The sequence below is a fragment of the Bos taurus genome, chromosome 6 (genome assembly GCF_002263795.3).
Source record: "Bos taurus isolate L1 Dominette 01449 registration number 42190680 breed Hereford chromosome 6, ARS-UCD2.0, whole genome shotgun sequence".
Classification (NCBI taxonomy): Eukaryota; Metazoa; Chordata; class Mammalia; order Artiodactyla; family Bovidae; genus Bos; species Bos taurus.
In genome coordinates, this window is record NC_037333.1 from 34,743,720 (window position 1) to 34,768,896 (window position 25,177).

At 37.5% G+C, this 25,177-nt stretch overlaps 1 protein-coding gene across 3 annotated transcripts in view; it reads right to left on the bottom strand.

Moving 5' to 3' along the window:
- The window catches only part of MMRN1 (multimerin 1), a 112,226-nt gene extending 88,623 nt beyond the window's left edge, over window positions 1–23,603 (bottom strand). For 2 of the 3 annotated variants that reach the window (XM_015471559.3, XM_005207771.5), the window contains exons 1-2: window positions 22,896–23,603; window positions 371–490 (exon numbers count right to left, since the gene is read on the bottom strand). In XM_015471559.3, coding sequence (XP_015327045.1) covers window positions 371–490; window positions 22,896–23,485 — 710 coding nt within the window. In that variant the 5' untranslated portion in view covers window positions 23,486–23,603. The remainder of the gene's footprint in view (window positions 1–370; window positions 491–22,895) is intronic. The other variant, NM_001102500.1, reaches the window with a different exon arrangement.
- Between the last annotated feature and the right edge of the window lie 1,574 nt (window positions 23,604–25,177).

Sequence of the window (25,177 nt, forward strand, 5' to 3'; positions counted from 1 at the left end):
TGTGGACAAAGTAATGTCTCTGCTTTTTAATATGCTGTCTAGGTTTGTCATAGCTTTCCTCCCAAGGAGTAAGCATCTTTTAATTTCATGGCTGCAGTCACCATCTGCAGTGATTTTGGAGCCCCCAAGAATAAAGTCAGCCACTGTTTCCACTATTTCCCCATCTATTTGCCATGAAGTGATGGGACCGGATGCAAGGATAATTAGTTTGTCCATTTTAACTAAAGATCACACATCTAGTTTAATGTGATGGCTCTACCCTGACCCTACTGTACATACATGTACTTGGTATGGTTAACTTTCTTTGCATAATCCAGGCCACACATGATTATGGTAAAAGCAATGGGTATTTTCAAGAAACACTACATACCTTTGAGGACAGGGTCCACTGGTCCAGCCACAGGGCCCCCTGCCACTTGGAACATAAGTGACTTGGTTGTCCAGTATCACTGTTGGAGACAATCTGGTATGTACATAAGCGCACCAGTTCCTAAGGAAGAGATCACTTATATTAGGAAAATATTATTGTCAGAAAGCATTCTTTTCATCAAGATTATTTTCATACACCTATGTCTACTGCCACTATTGTGTATTAGACACATTGAAAATTTGATATCTAACTTTAAAGTATCTAGAAATGAGAGAAAACATGCCTATTATTGCATGGCTGTATTTATGGATAATAAACATTGTAATATCAAAATAAATTAGGAATAAATCAGAGCTAAAACCAGAATCTCTACTGTTCAGCTATAAGCTAAGTCAAAATCCAAGATTGCCCTTATGCAAATTATCAATATTAGACTGAGATAGTGACTCAGACCTAGATCTATTGAACAATATGCAGTAAGACAAATGTAAGCAAATGAATGGTGTAAGGTTCAAAAGAGAAGAAAAATTGTTATTAGCCACAAGTGATATGATTGTGAATGAAGAAAATACAGTCAATTTAAATGATTATAATAAATGAGTTTAGCAGTTCAGTGAAGATTAATATAAACATTTTTATAATTAATAAAAAGTTTAGACATATGGCTAAGATCAGTTATAGTTACGATAGCAAAAATAACATTAAGCTTATTAAATTTTAAACAGCAGGTAAAATATTGACCAGCTTTACCTAGTTTCGTATTCTTAAATGTATCGATTAATCAAATGGAAATAGCACCAGCTTAAAGGGGTCTTGCGTCCTTGAGTAGACTGTTGGTTAATGAAACCTTGAGTTATTTCGCAGAGACAGCACTGGGCATGTGCAAGACAGGAACCCTTATCTCCAGAATAACTGCAGGATCAAGAATCTTTGGTTTGTGGAACTCAATAGGACAGAAATGTTGCTACTTGAGGCTTTCAAGAAATGAGTTCTTCAATCAGGAAAATCTGGCTTCCAGAAGCAGGGAGAGCTTATATGGACTAACCCAATCAGGTTCAAGACTAGCCAATAAGGTTCCGAGTTTAAAATTTCCCTAATCCCCCAAATTTCATCCTGAGCCCTGGATGCAAGAGACAGCCAGTCAACCTTGCAATACACTTCTATCTTCTCAAAAGCTGATACCTTGGTATTGGCTTCTGTGCGCAGTGGGCAGGGAGCCCTTGCTAGGTAAAGATTTTGGTGACACTAAGGGACAGAAATCTTGTGACTGTCTGCCAAAGACACCAGGGGCACTGTGGCCCCTGGCAGCACGTGGACCCTTGCCACTGACCCTAAGTGGCCATCCAGACCAAACTTGTCTAGGGGTCAGCAGTCACGTTCCCGTATCCTGCTGCTGCTCTCCAGGCTCCTTGGTGCTGCTTTCACTTTTGAGAGAAGAAACTGCTCCAGGATCACACGTCTTTCGGGTGAGTAACCTTGTTAAAAAGTGCCTGTGCTGAAATTGTACTGAAACCTTCTCAGGATTGTTAGATTCCTACCCTAAGCGAGGGTGGTATGGCTTCCCTGGTGGCTCAGACAGTAAAGAATCTGCCTGCCATTCAGGAGACCGTGGTTCAATCCATGGGTCGGGAAGATCCCCTGGAGAAGAGAATGAAAACCCACTCCAGTATTCTGGCCTGGATTAGAGGAGCCTAATGAGTTACAGTCCACAGAGCTGGACAGGATGGAGGGACAAACACTTCCACAAGGTAGGGTGGGAATAAAAGCTTACAGCTGCTGAGGTACTCAAAGGATTGGGTCCCAGGCTTTTGGATTTCTTTGTCCATGCTTGTCTGTGTCTATTTTGTTAGGCTTGGTTAATAGCCATTGGCTCTTGGAATGACTGCAGAAAAGTATTAAATTTGAAATATAAAAAATTTTTTTTTATTTATCTATTTAATTGTGGCTGTGTCCTGTCTCCCTTGCAGCTCACAGGCTTTAGAGTGCAGGCTCAGTAATTCTGGCAAAAGGGCTTAGTTGCCAGAAGGCATGTGGAGTCTTCCCTGACCAGGGATCAAACCTGCATCCTCTGCATTGGAAGATAGTGTCTTACCCACTGGACCCGTAAGAAGTCCTTACATCTGATATTAATGAGGGTCCTCTGATTCAGGAGAAGACATCGCTCTCTGACTAGAGATTTTGCTTTCCGCTGGGGTTGGTCTTTCGCTCATGCCTATATGATTGCCTGGAGGTATAGATGTGTGCTCTTAATGGAACCAGCCCTGATTACTCTGTTGTGTGAGAAGAAATGAGGGAATGTAAATCAGGAAAACTGCCCACTCCAGAAGAACAAAGTCTGTGCCTGGGTTAGAGGAATTTTCCACCTAAGACACCTCCTTGGTATCATTTCCCTCTGGTCTTCCTGAGGTATAGGGGGGAAACTTCCAAAATGGGGTACCTCAACCATTTACTTGCAAATTTAATGGGAAAAGAAAAGAAGTATGTGATCATACCAATCAGCCTAAGGAGTAAGCATAGGAAAAATAAATGGGAAATACATGAAGTAAAATTAGTAAAATGGGAGCTAGAAGAAAAATCATCTATTTCCAAGTTGGTCAGCATGATATAAGACACCCATGTAACTTTAGAGTGAGTTAACGAAAGAGATTAAAACAGGTGAGACAGTTATTAGACAAATAGGAATTTAAGGAAGGTTGAGATAGTTAAAGTAGTAAGAGGAAAAAATAATTTTATATAATTATTTGCAGTTTAAATAATAAATATGATAGTCAACTTGGCCTACATTTAGCCAGGTATAGAACAAAGCAAAAAAAAAAAACCTTCCAAAACACAAATAAAACTTTAAGAGGATGTTTAGTAAGCTCATTGAAAATAGCAGTTAAGTAGTATTAAACACATCTAAGAGTGGCTGGAGAAGGTTAAATTATCTCAAAGATGGAGACACTTTTTAATGGAGATATCTAAGGATCATTTGGTTACAGAACCCTATCAGTAAGTTTGTACCTGTCCTTTCTTATAACATGGCTCTTTCAATTATGTGCTTTTATTCTTTAAATGGTAACACGTTCTTGCAATTTCTATATAAAACTTCCTACTATATTTATGGTATACTGAAGTTATGAAAAACAACAACAACAACAACAACAAAAAATGGCTTTCTTTTGTTACACAGCATAGCTTTAATATCAGCTGGAGTCGGAGGAAAATGCCAGAGAATGGTCTTTGAATTATAACACTCTCTTGGGCACCCCACTCCAGTACTCTTGCCTGGAAAATCCCATGGATGGAGGAGCCTGGTAGGCTGCAGTCCATGAGGTCGCTAGGAGTTGGACACGACTGAGTGTCTTCACTTTCACTTTTCACTTTCATGCATTGGAGAAGGAAATGGCAACCCACTCCAGTGTTCTTGCCTGGAGAATCCCAGGGACGGGGGATCCTGGTGGGCTGCCGTCTGTGGCGTCGCAGAGTCGGACACGACTGAAGCGACTTAGCAGCAGCAGCTTACAATTAGACTTCTTTAGTAAAAGAGGAAAAATGGGAGGAAATTTGTTTTATCCCTGTTTGTTGAAAGGGAAGAAACCTTTATACAATTGAATACATTTTGCCTTTTCCTCACTGAGAATTTTAACCTTCTTTTGTATGAGCCAAGCTAGCAGGCATTAAATTGCTTTTAAGGGTGTGTGTGTATATGTATGCAGGGCTTCCCTGGTGGCTAAGCAGTAGAGAATCAGCCTGCCAATGCAGTAGACACAGATTCCATCCCTGGGTCAGGAAGATGCCCTGGAGAAGGAAATGGCTACACACTACAGTATTCTTGCCTGAAAAATCCCATGGACAGAGGAGTCTGGAGGGCTATGGTCTTGGGAGTTGCAAAACATCAGACATACTTCAGTGACAAACAACAACATATGTGTGTAAGAAAGGAAACTCTGCCAGTAGGAACAAACATTGGTGGTGGTGCTCAATGCCATGGGCTAGAATGTGGAGGCGGCTTTGAGGTGAATGCTTTCTACCTGGAAATTGCCCAGATGTCTTGATTCGCTTGTCTGTTGTCTCTGCTGGGGAGGTAAAATGCTTTGATTTTCTACTAGGAAGATTAAACCCCAACATGCTCTGGAAGAAGTGAGCACTTGATTATTTCAAACTGTTTAGTTGTTCAGTTGTGTCCAACTGTTTGCAACCCCATGCACTGCAGCATCCCAGGCTTCCCTGGCCTTCACTGTCTCAACCTGTATCCTCTGTCAAATTCAGCTTTGAATCTCAGGCAGCCTCCTCACTTCACTTTCTTCAGGGTGATATGGTCACCTCTTCTACCCTCCTCATTAGGTAAGCCTTCAAGGTGGTGAGTGAGACAGAGCCTGGGCTATACTTCTGACAACCATCTCTAATGGAAAGATTTCCAGTGTTCCCTGAATGAGTCCTCACATCTGAGCTGGTCATTTTTGAGATTGTCATTCTCTTCAGTGGTGTCTCGGGGACTGCATATAGCCAAGTCACTGCTACGTTGACTTGTTTCTTTCCAGAAACCAAACCAAACTAGGAACTGGTTTCTAAATCCTAAGGTTCTTCCTTTCTCTCTCATGCCTATTGAGGCTGTTACATTTCCTTCTTCTTTTTGAGGGGAGTAACAATCCATTTGCAATCCATTCCCAGCTCTTGGGTTTAAAACTTAGGATAATGACCGAGTTTTGATGTAGGGGTTGCATGCCCACCCAGGTGCTCTCTCTCTCTTTCTAAACCTTCACTTTTGGAGGGGTGGGCTAACCCCTCAGAACCAGCATTAAGGTGAAGAGATGGTGAGGAGGGCAGGGCTCTACTGTGTTCAGGTACTTCCTATAAAGGAAAAAGTGTGCTTTGAACCCCAGATTGGTGCCTTCCTTCATCTCCTGTAAACTCAAGGGTACAGCCAACGTTGCATCACCCAGACCTTGAGTTTCTGCTGGTTGACACCAGACCCACCCCATGAATGTGAGGAAAGGCCTTTCTAGGCTCTTGGTATTTTTGCTAGCCAACAAGCAAACTATTTTGAGCACTACTATGCAGGAAATCTTATCAGCGAACTGCAGAGCTCAGTTTCACTAAAGGGCTTATTTTTCCTCCAGTGATGGAGGACTCCTGGCTGTTCTACCATCATCTCTGCCTTGCACTGTGGTTATCCACTTTCCTCAGATTAAGAATAGGCATGTACAAGTAATGGGGTCACATATTTCACTTCAACTGGTTTTTCCAAGTTATTAAATACATTTTTCAGCAGCAAAACCAAACTGGGTATTTATAGAAGAAGAAGGAAATGGCAACCCATTCCAGTATTCTTGCATGGAGAATCCCATGGACAGAGGGCCCTGGCAGGTACAGTCTATGGGGCTGCAAAGAGTCGGACACGACTGAGGGACTTTCATTCACTTCACTTCACTTCACTTCAAGGATTTGCAAAAGAGATGTGAAATTCTGATTCAGAGGGAAAACCTTCAGAAAATGCCTGTCTTGCCTGAGTCAGAGCCTAATGATGGCCTTGACTCCTCCTGTGGAGTTTCCAGTAGTTCTCTCCCTATATGAAGGGAGGAATCTCTGCAAGTGCCCCTGAGGTTTTCACCAACCATCCTAGAGCTGCACATCCAGCTCTGGCCTTGTACCCTTCTTTCTGGATCATCAAAAGGGATTGGTCTCTCTTCCCTGTACTCACCAGAGTACATAATTTAGTCCAGGGGCTCCTCTGCCTCAGGCAGGGCAATATCCCTCGAGACAAGTTCCCACAGGTCTGGATGACCAAGGTCTACCCCAGGGGATTTGTATATGTCACTCACTGTTTTCTACTTTTGATCTATGATGGTAGTGGTTTAGTCCCTAAGTTGTGTCTGACTCTTGCGACCCCATGGGCTATAACCCACCAAGCTCCTCTGTCCATGAGATTTTCCAGGCAAGAATACTTGACTGGTTTGCCATTCCCTCCTCCAGAGGATCTTCCCGATCCAAGGACTGAACCCAGGACTCCTGCATTGCAGGCAGATTCTTTACCAACAGAGCTACCAGGGAAGCTCATATAATTTGATAAATAAAATGCTGTCCTACTGATATGATCCTAAAAAGATGAAACTCTCCAAACTGTTCTAATAGGGAGAAAAACACCAACCTGAAATTCCTGAAAAATTTCAGGAAGGAAAGTCTAGATGTTTGGGATGACAGGAGGGCAGTAAGAACTAAGACGGCTGACCCAATAGAAGTAAAAATTCCTCCAGGTGCCAGAACTCCAAATTCAAAGAAATACCCGTTAAAAGAAGCATGTGGAGGAAAGTATAAAGCCTTTGATAGCCCCATTTCTTACATGCAAAGTAATCTGACTTTCTTAACCCCCACATAACCCTCCAATCCTGCTTGTACAAAAACTAGAGAAGGATCCCTAGTGGGCTTCTGGTTAGGATTCCAGGCTTTCACTGCTGTGATCTGTGAAAGAAAGTGAAAGTGAAAGTCGTTGAGTCATGTCCAACTCTGCAATCCATGGAATTCTCCAGGCTAGAATACTGGAGTGGATAGCCTTTCCCTTCTCCAGGGGATCTTCCCAACCCAGGGATAGAACCCAGGTCTCCTGCACTGCAAATGGATTCTTTACCAGCTGAGCTACAAGGGAAGCCCTGTGATCCAGGTTCAATACCTGGTCAGGGAACTAAGAGCCTACAAGCCATGTGACATAGCCAATAAATAAATAACAAAAGCTAGGATCAGAGATTATCATTTTTGTACATTTGAAAGCCATTAACCAAACTATAGAGGATATATATCCTGTGGTGCCAAATACATATGCTTTGTGAACAACTTTATCTAGAGCCTACTGCTGGTTTATAGTTCTGGATTTAAAAGATGCTTTTTACTACATATCCCTGAGTCCCAAGAATTGTTTGCCTGTGAATGGGATGATCCAGAGACTAATATAAAGCAATATTTTTTGGATGGTATTGCCACAAGGATTTTAGCATGCCCCTCCCTGCTGCCGCCTATTTTGGGGGAAGCCTTAGCCAAGGAATTCAGGGATCTCCAATTAATGGAGTTTTAATCCAATATGTGGATGATATACTAATTGCTAGTAAAATTAAGGAAGCTTCAGACCAAAATATAATCCTCACTTTAAACTTTTTGGTAGACCAGGAATATAAAAGCATACATTTTCAACCAATTTTAAGATATATACGATTTGAATTATCAAAAGGGCAAACAGATTTACTGCAAATAGAAGGAAAGTATTACCTAGAGTAGCTATTCTCACTACCAGATGGATATTGTGTGGATAGCTGGGTTTTGTCATATTGGGATTCCCAAGTTTGGACTTACGGCTAAGCACTTATATGAGGCTCTTAAAGGAAATGACAGTGAGCCATTAAGATGGAACTTTTAACATTTTACTGGAGGTTTTATTCAGGGTAACTGGGAAGAGTAAAAAAAAAATGGATCCATACTAAAAAGGAAGAAGTAAAACTTATATTTGCATATTTCTTGCATGTAGGAAATTCTTAGTCCACTAAAACACTACTAGAGCTAATATGCAAATATAGCAAGGTTGTAATATATGAGAAATAGTTTTGTTTCTATGCATTAGAAACTATTCAAAAAATGAAACTGAGAGCAATTCCATTCACATTAGTATCAAAATAATCATAACCTCATGAAACATTTAACAAAGGAATTACAAAAATTACAAAATATCATGGAAAGAACTTAAAGGTGACCTAAATAAATGAAAAGTGTTTACCAATTAGAAAACTTAACATTGTTAGATCAATTTGGTGAGTATTGCCATCCTGTCTCTTAAACACAATCTTGGTCAAAATCCCAGCTGGCTTTTTTGCAGAAATTTAAAGCTTAAAATTCATATGGGAAATGCAAGTAATCAGGATAGCCAAAGCATACTGGGGGCGGGGGGTGGGGGGGAATAGAGCACTCTGTACTTACCCTATCCAATTTCAAAGCACACTACAAAACTACTTTACTAAGACTTAACTAAGACTTGCATTTAGCTTAATTAATAGGATATAGATAGAGATCAATGGATCGAAGTTAGAGTCCAGAAATAAACCTTTACATTTATATTCTGTTGATTTTTGTCAAGAGTGCTGAGCACTTTAAAGGAGAAAAGAATACTCTTTTCAAGACCAGACAAATGGATAGCCACATGTCAACAAATGAAGTTGAACTGCTATCTTAAACCAGATATGAAAATTAACCAAATAACAGGTTAAAGCTCTCAAAGGAAGAGCTAAAACTCTAAACCTCTTGAAAGCATAGACAAATATCTTGACTACTTGGGAACCTCTTCTATTATAATAAGATAAGAAAGAGAAAGACACATAGACTGAAAATAAGTGAATTATATTTACCTGCAGAAAACATGTTTTATGTGGAAGATTGTGATGTGTTTACAAAAAAATTCTGGAGGTAATGAGTGAATTTAGCCATCTTGTAACATATAAGGTTAAAGTACAAAAACAACCCTCTTGTTTTTCTTTGTACTAACTAAAATACTTAAATATATAAAAATTTAAAATTTCTATTCATGTGAAAGCACCAGAAGTAATCTAAAAAGAGAGACTGTGGATTAGAAGAAAATATTTGGCAAAGACAAAAAAAAAATAACATCCAAAAAATATAACAAATTCCTACCAATAAGTAATATAAAGACAAAAAATAGAACACTGAAAAATGGATAAACTACTTGAACAAACATTTTATACAAAGAAATACTAATGTCTATTATACATGTAAAAAGGTCAGTCTTGTCAACATCAAGAAAATGCAAATTAAGATCACAGTGGAATAATGCTTTATACCTCCAAAAAGCAAACATTGAGGATTTGACAGTCTCATGTGTTCAGAGGAGATAGAGAATTGGATTCTCATACATACTACTGGTGGAATTATAAAGTGGCACAACCACTTTGAAAACCAATGTGTTAATATCATGTAAAAATGAACTTTGAATCTTCTGATCCAGTGGTTAGATATATACTTTAGAGAAACCATGGCACATATGTGCCAGGAATCATGTATCTGAGTATTTATAGCAGTATTATTCATAATTATCAAAGCTTAAAAGTAGTTTCAATGTCCATTTACCACAGAATGGTGAAATACATTCTGAAATATTTACACATAGATTTATTCATCAATACTTAAACTTGTGTGATGCAAGCAAATTACAGAAATAATACCATGTGATGCTCTTTTCTTACATAAAACTAAAAAATAAATCGATTTTTTATCAAATATCACACAATTTTAAGTATGCTTTAAGAATAACGTAAAAATAAATCCTGCCTTACAGAAAGATTCAGTTGAATTGCTGTGCTGACCCATGTCTTATCAATTAGACCATATTGTACCTATAACTTTTCTCAAGCCCATTTCTAAAAAACTTTGTTTCTATCCATGCATGTATGCTTACTCTCTTCAACATATAAGATAATAGAGGAATATGACTTGACCATTCTCCAAGGAGGCTGAGAAACTGTAACAACATTAAAGTAGGTCATTTGCCAAAAATGCAATGATCAGACAAAAATGGCCCTTATTAAAGTACCTATTTTTAGTTGACATTCTGGCAGAAGCCATCCAAAATGATATTTAAAGATATCCCACACCTCAAGGAATCTTAAATTGAAGATATATATTAATGTTACAAATTAAGTTGTAGGGGAATGGAGAGAGAGTTAAATGTTAACAGTTAAATGAGTATAGACACAAAAAAATTATTTGCAATTTTATAAAAATAATTTATTAAACAAATCATATGAGAAAGAAAATTATCTAATGTAAATGGATGAAACTTAGTTGCTATAGGCAGAAGTCTGGAAAATGTTTTTATGTGCTTGTAATATCTGAAAAATTATTTTTCTAATTTTTAACAGAATGAGACTGGAATATATAGATACCATTTGGGAAAACAAAAATCAGCCTCATTTCTGGTTGTAATACCAGTTATTTTATTATAAGAGAGATCCTATACTAAACTGTAAGAAAGTTCTTAATAACTATGCTATGCTAAGTCACTTTAGTTGTGTCCAACTCTGTGCGACCCCATAGACGGCAGCCCACCAGGCTCCCCCATCCCTGGGACTCTCCAGGCAAGAACACTGGAGTGGGTTGCCATTTCCTTCTCCAATGCATGAAAGTGAAAAATGAAAGTGAAGTCGCTCAGTCATGTCGTGGACTCTTCATGACCCCATGGACTGCAGCCTACCAGGCTCCTCCACCCATGGGATTTTCCAGGCAAGAGTACTGGAGTGGGGTGCCATTGCCTTCTCCACTTAATAACTATAGATTAATTGAATGATTGGATTATATGATTTTTTTCATTCTTAGGTTTCTATTTCTATCATTTTTCCCTATATATAAATATAATAAGATACATATTCCTGCTCACTTGTAACTGAGACTATGTTTCTTGAAGGTAGAGGCAGAATGATTTACAAAGTATAGTAGCAAAGCTCATGACTGTAACGTCAAATGAACAAAAGAGCCTCTTGATGAGGGTGAAAAAGGACAGTGAAAAATCTGGCTTAAAATCAACATTCAAAAAACTAAGATCATGGCATCTGCTCTCATCACTTCATGGCGAATAGATGGTGAAAAAGTGGAAACAGTGACAGACTTTATTTTCTTGAGCTTCAAAATCACTGTGGACAGTGACAGCAGCCACGAAATTAGGAGATGGTTGCTCCTGGAAGGAAAGCTATGACAAACCTAGACAGCATATTAAAAAGCAGAGACATCACTGTGCCAACAGAAGTCTGTAGAATCAAAGTTTTTCTGGTAGTCATGTATAGATATGAGATTTGGACCATAAAGAAGGCTGAGTGCCAAAGAATTGATGCTTCTGAGATGCTTGAGAGTTCTTTGGATTGAAGGAGATCAAACCGGTCAACCCCAAAGGAAATCAACCCTGAATATTCATTGGAAGGAATGATGCTGAAGCTCCAGTACTTTGGCCACCTGGTGCAAAGAGCCAACTCATTGGAAAAAACCCTGGTGCTGGGAAAGATTGAGAGCAGGAGGAGAAGGAGAGGACAAAAGATGAGACGGTTGGATGGCATCACTGACTCAACAGATATGAGTTTGAGCAAACTCCAGGAGATAGTGAAGGACAGGGAAGCCTGGCGTGCTGCAGTCCATGGGGTTGCAAAGAGTTGGACACAACTGAGCAACTAAACAGCAACAAATGAGTTCAAATCAGTATGAGATGTATGTCACAAAATCACTAGAATATAAGAAATCTATGCTCCTTAAAATAATAATAATAATAATTATTATTAAAATAATACAACAATCAACCTAAACGTTAAAAACCAAAGAAGGAACACATTTTTCCCCAGAGTCACTAAATATCTGCTTTGAAATATTTAGGTCTTTTACAAATAAAGCTGACTCAGTCATTCATCTGTCTAAGGCAGAAAAATTGAGCATTATACAGCTTATTCTGCAAGGTTCTTTTGAATGAGAAGTTTGACAATTCAGTTCTGTAAAGACATAAAAAGACACATTAGCAAATTTTGTTCAAGTGTGGTGATACTTGGAAAAATAATGTGAAACAAAGAACTGCCAAAAACAGGTAACAAAAATTTAAAAATTAAAGACTACAATAAAGGGATATTTTAAAAATAGATTTTTCATGCAAATCCACTGATTATCCTAATTACAGGGAATGATTAACTTCAGCTGAAGCCCAGTTAAACTGTCTGTCATGTAAGCATTGGCTGAATGATTATGGAGGGGACAGTATGAGGCAGGAAAAAAGTACCACTGTCACTATGTAACCTGGGTTTTGGGGAAAAAAAAGATGATAGAAAGATGGATATTAGATATTGTTTGTAAGAGTAAATCAGCATCACCTGCAAGTGATTGTTTAAAACTCTAAATAGTAAAACCATTTCATGACTAAAATAGTGTAGTAGGCAAAAAAGCAGACCAGTAGATTTCTCATGGCCCAGCAATCTTTGATCCAGTGTAAATTGGGAGAACTATCCACAGCCAAAGAGTCCCTGGTGTGTGACTCATAATTAGGTTTATGCTACCAATGAAATAAGCTCATTAAGGGATATTAAATATGTAAATATAATTTTAAAACCGAATAATTTGAAAATATAAGTTTTAAAATATAAAATTCAGCATGGTGAAATGGTGACAGGCAAGTTTAAAAGCAATGTAATGATCCCAGACAAGCATTTTGCTTAAATCTAGACCTCTTTTGTACCTTTCCAGACTGATTATGGCAAACAGAGAGCAGTTTCTTTGAAGTGTTGAGCTTTCCGTGGGGTCCTAACCCTCCAAAAAGCAGACTGCATTTGGGATTCTCTTTAAGGGTAATAACACTTGCTTTTGTGTAGCAACATGTACTGAGAAGGGCTTGTATTGATCCTTCGGATTTTCCAAGTTAATAGGTAAAAGATTTGTTTGAGGGAAAAGCAGACATCTTTGGCTATTTAGAACTTAAAAAAGTAATGATAGAAGAAGATTCTATTTTTATTCAGAAAACTTGAAGTCTTGTGGTTAATGAACTCAGAAAAGCACTGTAAATAAACAATCGTTCTATTTTGAAACATTTTAGAAATCCAGTATTCCAAGGAGCCAGTGAAAACACTAAATTAAAAATTCCATGAGTTGGTCACTGCCGTTTGCTGTGCACACTGACCAAACCATGGCCCACACACATCCATTCTTATCCTGAATTGAGAGTGGACTGAAGCAACAAAGGATTTGTTTAAATAATGACCATGACAAGTATTTTTCTTAAGAAATAGAAAACACCGATCTAAAAAGATTAACGTAATGTATTTATACTAGTCCTTAAAATTCAGATTAATAAATTGCTTGTCATCCTGTTCATAGAAGACAATGTTTAAATGTTTATATTCATACCCTGTGATTTGAATTGACACAATACCATGAAAATACCAATTCCTGAGACTATACACTAGAAATCAAAGTCAATCAGCAAAATTCCCACCATAAACTAGCCAATGGTATGTAATTTTCTCTTGGAAGTTGGATAAGGTTTTGTACTTGGGGAGACTGTGTATTTACAATAAATTTAATAATGTTACCTACCTCACAAATTGTTGTGAGATTAAATGACTTAATATATTTAAAACAGTTGCTGCTGCTGCTAACGACTACATGATTCAGAGAGTTCAATAGGATATTTTTATGAAGGGAATAGATAGATACCTATATAGGTGGCTCAGAGGGTAAAGCATCTGCCCCACAATGTGGGAGACCCGGGTTCTATCCCTGGGTCGGGAAGATCCCCTGGAGAAGGACATGGCAACCCCACTCCAGTATTCCTGCCTGGAGAATCCCATGGACGGAGGAGCCTGGTGGGCTATATATATAGTCCATGGGGTCACAGAGAGTCGGACACGACTGAGTGACTTCTATATATATATATATATATATAGCTGTATATACGTATGTATAAATCTCCCACTTTGTTTTCTGCCTCACACTAGTAGAGATCGCTCCTTTTTCTTCTCTAATGACCTGATAAATTCATCTTAACCGTGAATGCTTATGTATATCAGGTCAATACAGAAGATTATTATTGTTGCGGTTCAATGCATATGATGAAGTTTAGCTCTCAGAAGAAATATATTCCAGATGTCTCTATAGTCCCAAGAAGACATGAACCTAAATACTTCCCAAATGTTATGTAATCTTTATAGGAATCTTTATTTTCATTGGGCTTTCCTTGTGTCTCAGCTGTTAAAGAATCTGTCTGCAATACAGGAGACCTGGGTTCCATCCCTGTGTTGGGAAGACCCTTGGAGAAAGTAAAGACTACCCACTCCAGTATTCTGACCTGGAGAATTTCATAGACTGTATAGGATTTATAGGTAGTGCACCAGTTACAAAAGAGAAAGTAGTCCAAAGGAAATATACAATGTGAAAGAAATATTAATAGAACTTGGAAGTAAGCATTTACATTTAGTGAAAAGATTCTTATTATGTAAACCACACACAAATAAAGCATTAGACATTTTATATTTAGTTTTGGCAGTTAGTCCAAAAGATAAGTCCATCTTGATAATAATCTCGTTAAGAAAATGACTGTTTTCAAATTTTAAAAATTGTGGTTCATTTTATTTTAGTGTAATACCTTTATATAGCCCATCCGTTTTCTAAAGTCTGTATAATATTTAAACTGGGATGGAAGTATTAGTTTTATAAAAGAATCATAGAAATATTTGAAACAGATCTTGAGAGGCAATCATGAAAATCTCAGATGATGGGAAATTTCTGATACTTGAATTTTCTGGTTAACTTAGGTTTTAAGAAAAAAAAAAACCTTTTATATACCATCCTTTGCAATGAAAGTCTTTTGTCAGGCACCACTGATTTGCCTTCCATGGTGGGCACAATGTAGTGAATATAATTGAGTTTTTAATGACATATGCTCAGAGTCACAAATTATTGTGTATATACAATAATAATAGTAATTTTCAGTGTAAAATTTTAGGAGAATGAGCTGAGGGTGCCCCCTTCCCAGGATGTGCATGGAGTTTGCCTTTTGGACCAAACCTATTTTTCAAGTTTTAAAGCCAATAATAGAACATTTTTAAGAGGTACATTGAATTAGATATGCATAACATACGCATTTTTATAAGCAGCAATCATTAAAGATACCTTAAACTTTTTTTCATACATTTGTTTTATTTTCCTAATTTTATTTTATTATTGTTTCTTTTCCCCATCCTGTGACTTGAGTGTTTTCAGGGATATTGTAAACTCTACTCCAGTAGGTGTCAGACTTTCCCACTGTGCAAACTGCAGAGCCTCAGGAAAGGCAGGCTAATAGATGCTGTGATGCTTAATGCTATACTTAAATCAGTTGTTCCTGTAAACTGACTCTTTTAGCATCCCCCCAAGTAACACATTTTTAAATTAATTTCATATTTAAGTAAACAAAGTATACAAACACTTCTCATCTCATCACCTACATTATATAAGCACTCCTTAAAATCTGGTATGTATCATACAATATGTACTTATATATTCAGCAGCAATTTAGTGAGTAAAAATATCAAAGAAATAAAAGGAAATGATTAACAAGAAAAAATTGAGATGCAGAGTATACTTTCGTATTTTCACTGGCAATAATGTAGTTGATACATTTATTTCTCAAGGATATAAATGGTGTGTTTCCTTTTAGATATTTATAGCAGGTGAGAATAATCCCCTTGGATGCCACTAGGCCTTTGATAAGAACTTTGCAAACAATACGTGTTATAGACTGAATGTTTGTGTCCCCCTCCAACTCCATCTGTTGACATCCAAATGCCCATTATGATAGTATTGAGAGATGGGGGCTTTGGGAGTTATTAGGTATAAGGTATTAGTGCCCTTATAACAGAGGCCCTAGAGAGATCCCTCATCCCTTCCACCATGTGGGGGTAAAATGAGAACTCAGGAACCTGAAAAAAAGCCCTCATTGACCATGCTAGCAACTGTTCCTGGGCTTCCAGCTTCCAGAACTGAGAAATAAATTTCTGTTGTTTATAAGCCACCCAGTCTTTTATTTTGTTATAACAGCCTGAATGGACTAAGATGTTATCTGAATTTAATTGACCAGATTTTTCACATCTAAAACCTCATAATTTACAGAATTAAGCAGAAAAATGCTTATTATGATAGGCAATAGAATTAATTAGATGGTTAGTTTTTGTGATTTTAAACCATCAAATTTTTATATTATATTTAAAATTTCTATTTACAAGTGGTCTAATTAATACAAGACTTGTAGTATTTATTATTTTAGACATACTGTGATATGCTTAGTAGCTCAGTTGTGTCTGACTCTTTGTGACCCCATGGGCCACAGTCTGCCCAGTCCATGGGGATTCTCCAGGCAAGAATACTGGTGTGGATTGCCATGCCCTCCTCCAAGGGATCTTCCCAACCCAGGGATCAAACCCAGGTCTCCCGCATTGCAGGCAGATTCTTGATTCTTTACTGACTGAGCCACCAGGAAAGCCCTTAAACATACTAGAAATCGTAATTTATTTAACTTGAGCCACCTGTTTGTACTTAAAGCAAGTTATATAGCTTATAGAAAGAATAAACAAATGAAATTCTAAAATAAATCAAGTTTCCAGTAAACTCAGCAAATAAAGTATTCATCTTGTTTCATATTCAACTTTTCCCTTCTGGCCTTTTCATTAATATTTTACAATATTTATGGCCATTCTCTATGCAAAATAAAATACAATGGCAACAAAAGAGTGGGAAACTCTCAGGGCCAGCTCTGACTTCTGCTTTCTCTCCCTTTCCTTTTTCATTAAAAAAAAAAAAAGAGAGAGAGAAAACTCCTCAATTGATTATCCATATTTTTATAGTTCTCATATTTTCCAAACTTATGTCTCTAGCCTTGATCTCTGCTTCAAACTCCAAATCCATTCAATAAGCAGTCATTCCACAGAGTTTTGTTTGGCTTTTTCTATGTGCATGGCACTTATGTTAGCAGTTGAATAGAATAATAATTGAAAAGGGCAAGGTTCCTATTATCATAGGGTGTATTTTTGACATGAAAAAATATAAAATACACAAATGTATATATTAATAAACTCATAATTTCAAATAAATGCTTTAAAGAAAAAAGTAAAGGTGATAAGATGGTAATTTGACATTGGGTTGTCAGAGAAGGTCTGCTTGAGAGAGGGACATCAATGCTAGAGTTGCATGAAGCAAAGGAATCCATTATTCAAAATACTGAAGTTAGAGCATTCTATCAAGAGCAAACAGGAAATTTCCTTGAGATATATATTAACGTGATATGGTCAGTAACCAAAAGGAAACCCATTTGTGGAGAAAAGGAAGTGGAGTGAACTTGGAGCATGGTGGAAATTTAGATCATAAAGACAGGGGGTCATGAGCAAGACCCAGTGTGCATAGTGAGGATTTAGCATTTTATTCTATAGGTGTGGAAAGCTACCAAGTGAATTTGAGCATGTGAGCAAAATACCAAGTTTCACTGATTTTTAAGACACATATCTCTGAAATCAGGAATATGTTTTGAAATCAATGGTATCTTTTAGTCACTATTGGTCAGACAGTAGGTATTGTTACTGCCTTAGAAATAGCTAAACCAGTTTTATTTATATTTTCATTTCAAGGATGCATAAGTGATATATAATAAAACTCTGAGAGATAAATCTAAAAACTTCAATGTCATATTTTCTTATTAATACATAAGATAATGCATCACAGTATATGAAGTCTTACATTCAATGAAATTCATTAACCTGAGTTAAAGTTTAAATGCCTTGAAGTGAAGTGAAAGTTGCTCAGTCGTGTCTGAGTCTTTGTGACCCCATGGACTATACAGTCCGTGGAATTCTCCAGACCAGAATACTGGAGTGGGTAGCCTTTCCCTTCTCCAGGAGATCTTCCCAACCCAGGGATGGAACCCAGGTCTCCCGCATTGCAGGCAGATTCTTCACCAGCTGAGCTATCAGGGAAGCCAATCTTTCAAAACCTCAGGATATCTCCATTTTCACTTGCAATCCCTAGCCCCTTTCAGTGTTTTTCAGATGGGTACCACTGTTTCAGCATCAAATCCAAACTGAAAATATCCAGGCAGAGCATTATCCAATAGAACTTTCTGCAGCAATGCAAATACTCTGTGTCTACACTGTCCCCTATGGCAGCCACTAGCTCCAGGTGAACAGAGTGCTTGACCATGTAACTAGTAGTATGACTGAGGAACTGAATTTTTAATTTCACTTAATTTTAATTAATTTAATTTTAAATAGCCACCTGTGCTTAGTGGCTATCACAGTAGAGAGTGCATGTCTAGAGGAAGAAGAGAAACCTTGAGTGTCAAGAGTAGAGAAGTTTTTCCTTGAGGTCCCCCATGGTTCTTCCCAGGTGTCTCTTTGGTCAAAAGCTGGTCACATGGCTACTCCTAAGTCAAACATTGCCAAGGGAAACCATTTCCACAGCTAGCTTAAAATAATCAGGATTCAGTGTGGGTGCAGTGGCCCCGGCCCTGGCAGCACCTGGGTTGGAGCAGGTGGCCAGGCACAGAGGGACTCAGAGGAGCCGAGTTCTGTGTCAAACATACAATGGTCTATGTCAAATTTATTCAATAAAAAAGTTTGAAAGGTCTCACACGTGTGGAGGCAAGAGTGGAAATGTGGATAAGTTAAGAGATTGGTGGTGGGTAATGGTGGTAAGAATGGGATGGTATGGTAAAAGTGGAGAGAGGCTAGGGGTTTGAAGGATGTTGGAGAGGACACTGAGACTTCTTAATTGATTATATAAAGGCCAGGGGAGAAAATGTAAAAGATATACCAAAGGTTTCCAGTTATGGAACTAGCCATTCACTGAGATGAAGATTCAAGTACACATGTGCAGGCATTGGGATTGTGAGAGAAGTTATTAGGTAGGCAGTCGATGCCTCTCGATATCTCATCTTACCTACTATCCTCTCAGGGGAGGCTCACAGTGCTCAGGGTAGGCCACTCACCCTGTTACATATTCTTAAGAACTTCATTCAGAATGTTGATCACCATTTTGACTTCACATCAGTCTTTGTGATGCACTCTTTTTCCTCCCCACGCCCTCCTGGACTGCAGGTTCCAGGAGGCGGAACAGGTGGGAGTTTGTTTTCACTGTTTTACTCTCAGCACAAGCACGATGCTGGGGACGTATTGAAAGTTGAAAGTGTTAGTTGCTCAGTCATGTCTGACTCTTTGAGACCCCATGAACTGTGTAGCCTGTATTAGTCCTCAGCAAATATTGGCTCACTGCATAGATACACTAATTCTAATTTCTCCTTTTTATCCTGCCTGTTTCAAAGTGCTTGGTCACTGACCAACCTCCATTCTGCTAGACAGGAAACCACAACTCTGGTGGGGCCAGGAGTTCTGTGGTGCTGAGACAAAATACAAGATGAGACAAAAATATGCCAGAAAAATTCTATTGATGTAAGTATTCCTTTTAAGTAGAATCACTATAAAATTCTAAGAGTATTAGGGAAAAAACCCCAAAACCTAAAGATGAGTTTATCCCCAGTCAATCAGATTTTCTTATACAGAAATAATAATTCTTTAGGAAGGATTTGTTTATATATTCACATATAGATCCATAAACTTTATAGTCAGTTCATTAAATATTGTGTATGTATTATAAACCAAATATTTTACTAGCAATGAAAATATGTACCTAAATGCAAGGAGATCACATATATAATTATAATACACTACTGTAAGTGTGGCAAAAGAAGAATTCAGAGTTTAAGTACAGTCAGAGAGCCCACCTGACTGAGACTGAGAAGGCTTCCTGGAGATATTATTATTAGGTGTAAAAGAAGTAGGTGATAGGAAAATAAGACTGTGCTAGCCAGAAGTACAAACAGGGACCAGAGATGGGTTTAACAAACAATATACTGTGGACTAGAAAACTACAAATTTTAATGGCCAGAAAGTGACAGAAGATGAGGCTGGGGAGATAGGCAAGAGCCAGATCAAAGATGGCATTGTGTGACTGATTGGGTAACAAATCTGGACTCTGTTATGGAGCAAAGAATAGTCACTGAAGCCTCAGAAGTGGGGAAATATACTGGCCACTTGTTTTTTCCAGTTGGGATAGTAGACTGTGTTTGCTGAGGGAGTATAATGTAGGGATAGAATGCTTTGTCTCTGAAGACAGCCTGGGTTTGCATTTTTGCTGTGCAATTTACTAGCTAAGTGACCCTAGTTAAGTTTCTTAACCTCTCCATAATGAAATAGTAAAAGAATCTTCTTCATAGAATTATGGCGATGTTTAAAGGATTGAAAATTATGTATTTTCATACACACACACACACACATACACACCCTCAGTATAGTACTAGAGAAAATACCATAAAGTGTTTGCTACTATTTTTGTTTGTTAATCAAATAAAATGTGAAAGATCTCTTTTGACCTTGTTAAGGTTTCTTTTCGTCAGCACTGTGTCCATAAGAGATGGGCCTAAGTTTTATCTCATACCATTATCAATTGCGTCGCTTAATGAGTAGAAGTCTGGGACCGAATGAAAAGTTTACCAAAAGAGAACTTCAGGACCTCCCTGGTGGTCAGTGGTATATAACTCGGTGCTCCCAATGCAGAGAGTTTGATCTGGTCAGGGAACTGAGATCTTGCATGCTGCATGGTTCAGCCAAAAAAATGAAATAGAACCTCAGCTCTCCAGGACTTCAGGATGTAGACTCTTAAGTTGTTGTTGCTCAGTCCTCCACTGTCTCCTGGAGTTTCTTCAAGACCCTCTAAGTACATGTGTGCTAAGTCGCTTCAATCATGTCTGACTCTGTGCAACCCTATGGACTGTACTCTGCCAGGCTCCTCTTTCCATGGTTTCTCCAGGGAAGAATACTGGAGTGTGTTGCCTTTATCTTCTCCAGGGGATTCTCCCGACCCAGGGATCAAACACATTTCTTACATCTCCTGCACTGGCAGGAGTGTTCTTTACCTCTAGAGCCACCTGGGAAGCCTCAGAAATAAGATTATTGTCATTGGAAAATCCAACGGATGGAGTTCTGCTCAGCAGGTCACAACTTTAATGTCTTGTTTCCTCCTAACATATAGTGAATTTTTAAAAATCTGAGACATGTTGGTGGTTACTTTTTATAGAAAATATTCCTTGGAAGCAGGAATTATTTTAAAAATTCTCTATTTCCCCAGAGACCAGTACAATGTTAGGCACATAATAGGCAATATATAAAAATCATCAGATGATTTGTAATATATAAAAATAAGTAGGTGTTCATAAGCTTTGACAGTGAGGTCTCTGGGTAAAACAATTAGCATGTATCTAGTATTCATCAAGTTATCAATTACTACTTCTAATTATGAAACAACTGTATGCCATTTCTATATGCCATGTAAAACTTTAAGCACTATTTTAATTAGAACTGTTCCCTTCTTCTTTTGGTTGTATTTACAATCTATTGAAAACTCTTGACACACATCTCTAAAAAGTTCAAGTCATTTTCTATGAGTGCCTAAGGTTTCTATACAACTTGTTTAAAAAAATTAAATCATAGAATATTACAAAATATGAATAGAGATGATTTTATAAGTGACTATGACTCTCAATAGTTTACATTTTACTATTATTTGATAGTCCATATTCTGTTGTTCATAAACATGAGAAAGCTTAATTTATATCTGTTAAAATGTCTCTTATAGACAAAGTATATCCATCCCAAGTTGAACATTTTGTAATCTGTAGTATTTATTTTATAGTACATTGGCATGTTCTACATTCCACGAAGTTAATGTTTTTAGTTAAAATCACATTTACTTCCATATTTAAAAATTCTATAACCTTTGAAATACAGTGAAAATGGAATTAAATAAATACAAATCTATTGGTTTATATTCCCAGTGTGTCCTCATCTTTATATCAAGAACATCTTTATACCATTAACACAATGCCTTTCATATAGCAGGTGTAAGTTGCTATTATTAACTTAAATTAGTTTATGTGGTCAGGTATTTAACTCAAGCTTCCAAGGCATTATTTGGTGTCTTTAAATTTTTATTATAAGCAAAAGGTATTTGAAAGTTTAATTTCATAATACTAAACATCTAGTATTCTAAACATAGAAATAATTTTGAACATTAAATGAATAGAACACTGACTTGCATTTCTCAGTGTTTTGTTCTTGTTTTTTTTTTGGGCCTTTTAAAAGTTTTATTTAATGATACTGTTTTAAGCTTTGTTTTATTATTTTGTTTCAACAATTCAAATAGAATTTTCTCTAATTTTAAATCAAAATCAATTTGAAAAATTGGCCTTTCTAATCAACACATTAATGATAATAGCATAACTCAGTATAACAGTACTAGTAAAATATGATTTGTTGAGCACCCATTCTGTGAGAAGTATGCGTCTAAGCACATTTCATTAATTTAAATCTTGCATGATAACCCTGCAAAGTTGGAATTTTTATCTGTATTTCCTATCTGTATTTTACAAATGAAAAAACTTAGATTCAGGAACATCAATTGACTTGCTGAAGTCAGGGATCCAGACAGTACGGGAGCCAGGATTCCAACCCAGCTCTGCTTGGTTTGTTCTTGATAACTGTTTAATTTCCACAGCACCAGGCTGTTTCAATTTTTAAATCTGTTCACACGTTAACCGTATTGACATTTTTTTCTTTCACCTTGTGGATGTAATTCTGAGCACAAACAGCATATGCTTGATGTGAGTTAACTAACAAGTCACTGTAGGGTTACACTGTAGGGTTAGTGACCATCTCCAGTTAAAGTACCTCTATTTAGTAACTTGGACCACTTCAATTAAAACAAATTGCTGCATTTTATTTGTTCAGCTTTTCCTTTTAAGATAAGGTAATGCTCAATTCCCTCATCTAACTGACATATGATCTGGTTTCATCTTGAACACAAAATCTTGTCTGGAAATGAGACCATTTAACTGTTAGCTTGCAATCTTACAAACCGTATCATTAGAAAAGGGGAAAAAAAAGAATTTTCTTACTTTCCTCTAGTTGTTTCAAAACTTGGTTTTTGTTTGCTGGTTCTTTGGCTTCCAGGGCTGTCACCTCTGCTGAGGTACGTTTCCCGTGGCGATCGATTTCCCACGCCTCCAACTGAGTTTGGAGAAATGCCTTGTTCATTCGTCTTTCTGGCAAAGCTCTGAAGAAATTTCAGGGTGGAGTTGGAAAGAATCACTGATTCTGCTTTAGGACTGAACTTGAGGGTAGGTTCCGTCTGGAGGGCAAGCGTTTGTAACTTCAGCATCCCTTCTTCTGTCTTCTCTGTGAGTGTGAGAGTTTGTTTTCTCACACCCTCTGGAGATGCACTTGTCTCTGAAGGCAGTGGTATTGATTTCAGAAGACTGTCTTCAGAAGTGCTGGAATCAGGAGCTGTGGCCACTTCAGTTGATGTGATCTTGGGGGTTGGCAGCACCTGGAGACTTTGTCCTTTGTTTGGAGGAACTGAAGCAGAGGTCGCATTCTTCTGGGAGTTCTCATCCTCAGTTGTAGTCCAAGTGTGCATAGGGCCATTAAGCCCAAAGCCTCCACTCCATAAACTAGAAAGCAGGATAAATAGCCTTGCTCCTTTCATTTCAGTAGTTGGAAGCTAGAAAGCTCAAGTAAAATTGGGGGATAAAGTCCTTCTAGCCTTTCTGACAACTGCTTCCACACTGAATCTGCTAAGACAGAGGTTTGCCAATTTGAGATGTGAAGAGGAAACAGGTTTCTGTGTTTTGTAGTGGACTCAGGAAGTTTGATTTCCTGTTTCTGTAGATTCTGTGTGATCTGTGACCTCTGGTAGGATGATCTATGGAAGCAGTAAAGCGTGTCCGACGAAGCTGAGGGTAAATGGAAAAACACAGACAATGATTATCGGGAAAACCCATGAAAGAAATGTGAAGTAACTTTCCCAGGTCCACTTATATTTCATGTGTTGCTCAGTTTTGAAGAGAAATTTCATGGTGATGATGGAATTTTGTTTGGATGGGTTAAGTCAAATAGTTTACATTTTGTTCTACTATGCAAGGAAATTGAGAAAAAATAATGTGATACTTCCTTTCAACTGTGCCCAATCCAGAGAGCCATGTTTTGTTTAAGGACATATACACATGCACAAATAAAAACTCTGTCTGCAGTGTCTCCGCCCTTTCATGCATCACAGGCTAAATTGTGAAAAAATAAAAACATGTCCCTATTTTTCTATACACACTTTAGCTGTAGCATTATTTGAAATCAATCTCAATGATGATAATAAAAAAGAAAAGGATAAATTATTGAATTATGTGAGTATACAAGAAACTCACTTTAAATTTTGCTCTCGAAATTTCTATTGGAACCAGTTAATGGAATGAAGCATCAGAAATTTAATTCTCTATTTTCTAATGCTTATCTTCTCATGGTTGAGAGTGATTAGTATTTTACCACTAAAAAAGGATGAAGAAAGAGTGGACTCATATGAAAATAAATTAAAGTGGAATAATACATATTAGTTTTTATATTTTTACTGTAGTGCCAAATGTATCAGCAGCAGAAAGTAGGGAATTGCATTGATCAAAGACTGTTCAATGGTGGTTTTCCCAGTAGAGATGCTTCATGGGATTTATGATTTCACTGTTCCAACAAATGTCTGATTCTCAGGCTTCCATTAAGCTCTCTGAGCTGTAAAAAATTTTCCATAGCATACCCTTCGGACATGTAAGTAACAAACTAGAGTAGTTCATCCATCCATATGTTTCTTCTTTCTTTCATTCATTCAGTAATAACCCAAATCGCCAGTCAGCTTTAGTGAGGTGCTCTCTTAGATGCTAAGATTATAAAGCAAGAATATTCTTGGGTCTCAATGTACTTGTGTTCTATTATATATTACCTGAAAGCTATATCTCTGTGTAATTAATCTTTTTGTCAATTTCAGTGCCTGGTATTAAGTTCTTGTTAAATATTCAGTCTTGTAACGTTTTCTTCAGAACCAAAAAACTGGAAACCTCATGACTATTTGGTTATATATTATTATAGATATATACTCTTGTCTCTAATCCTTTATAAATGGGGTTGCAAAGAGTCCAGGGGGTTACAAAGAGTCAGACACAACTGAGCGACCAAACAACAACAGATATATATTCTTGTCTCTAATCCTGTATACAGGACACCAGGTTTCGAAACAAGACCTAAATTTCCTCTGAACTACTAATTTTTTGATCTTAATACATTTTCTCCCCTTCATCTCCATCATTCTCTTATATAAGCTATTGTTGACATTTAGACAAGATCGGGTGCATTCAGGGTG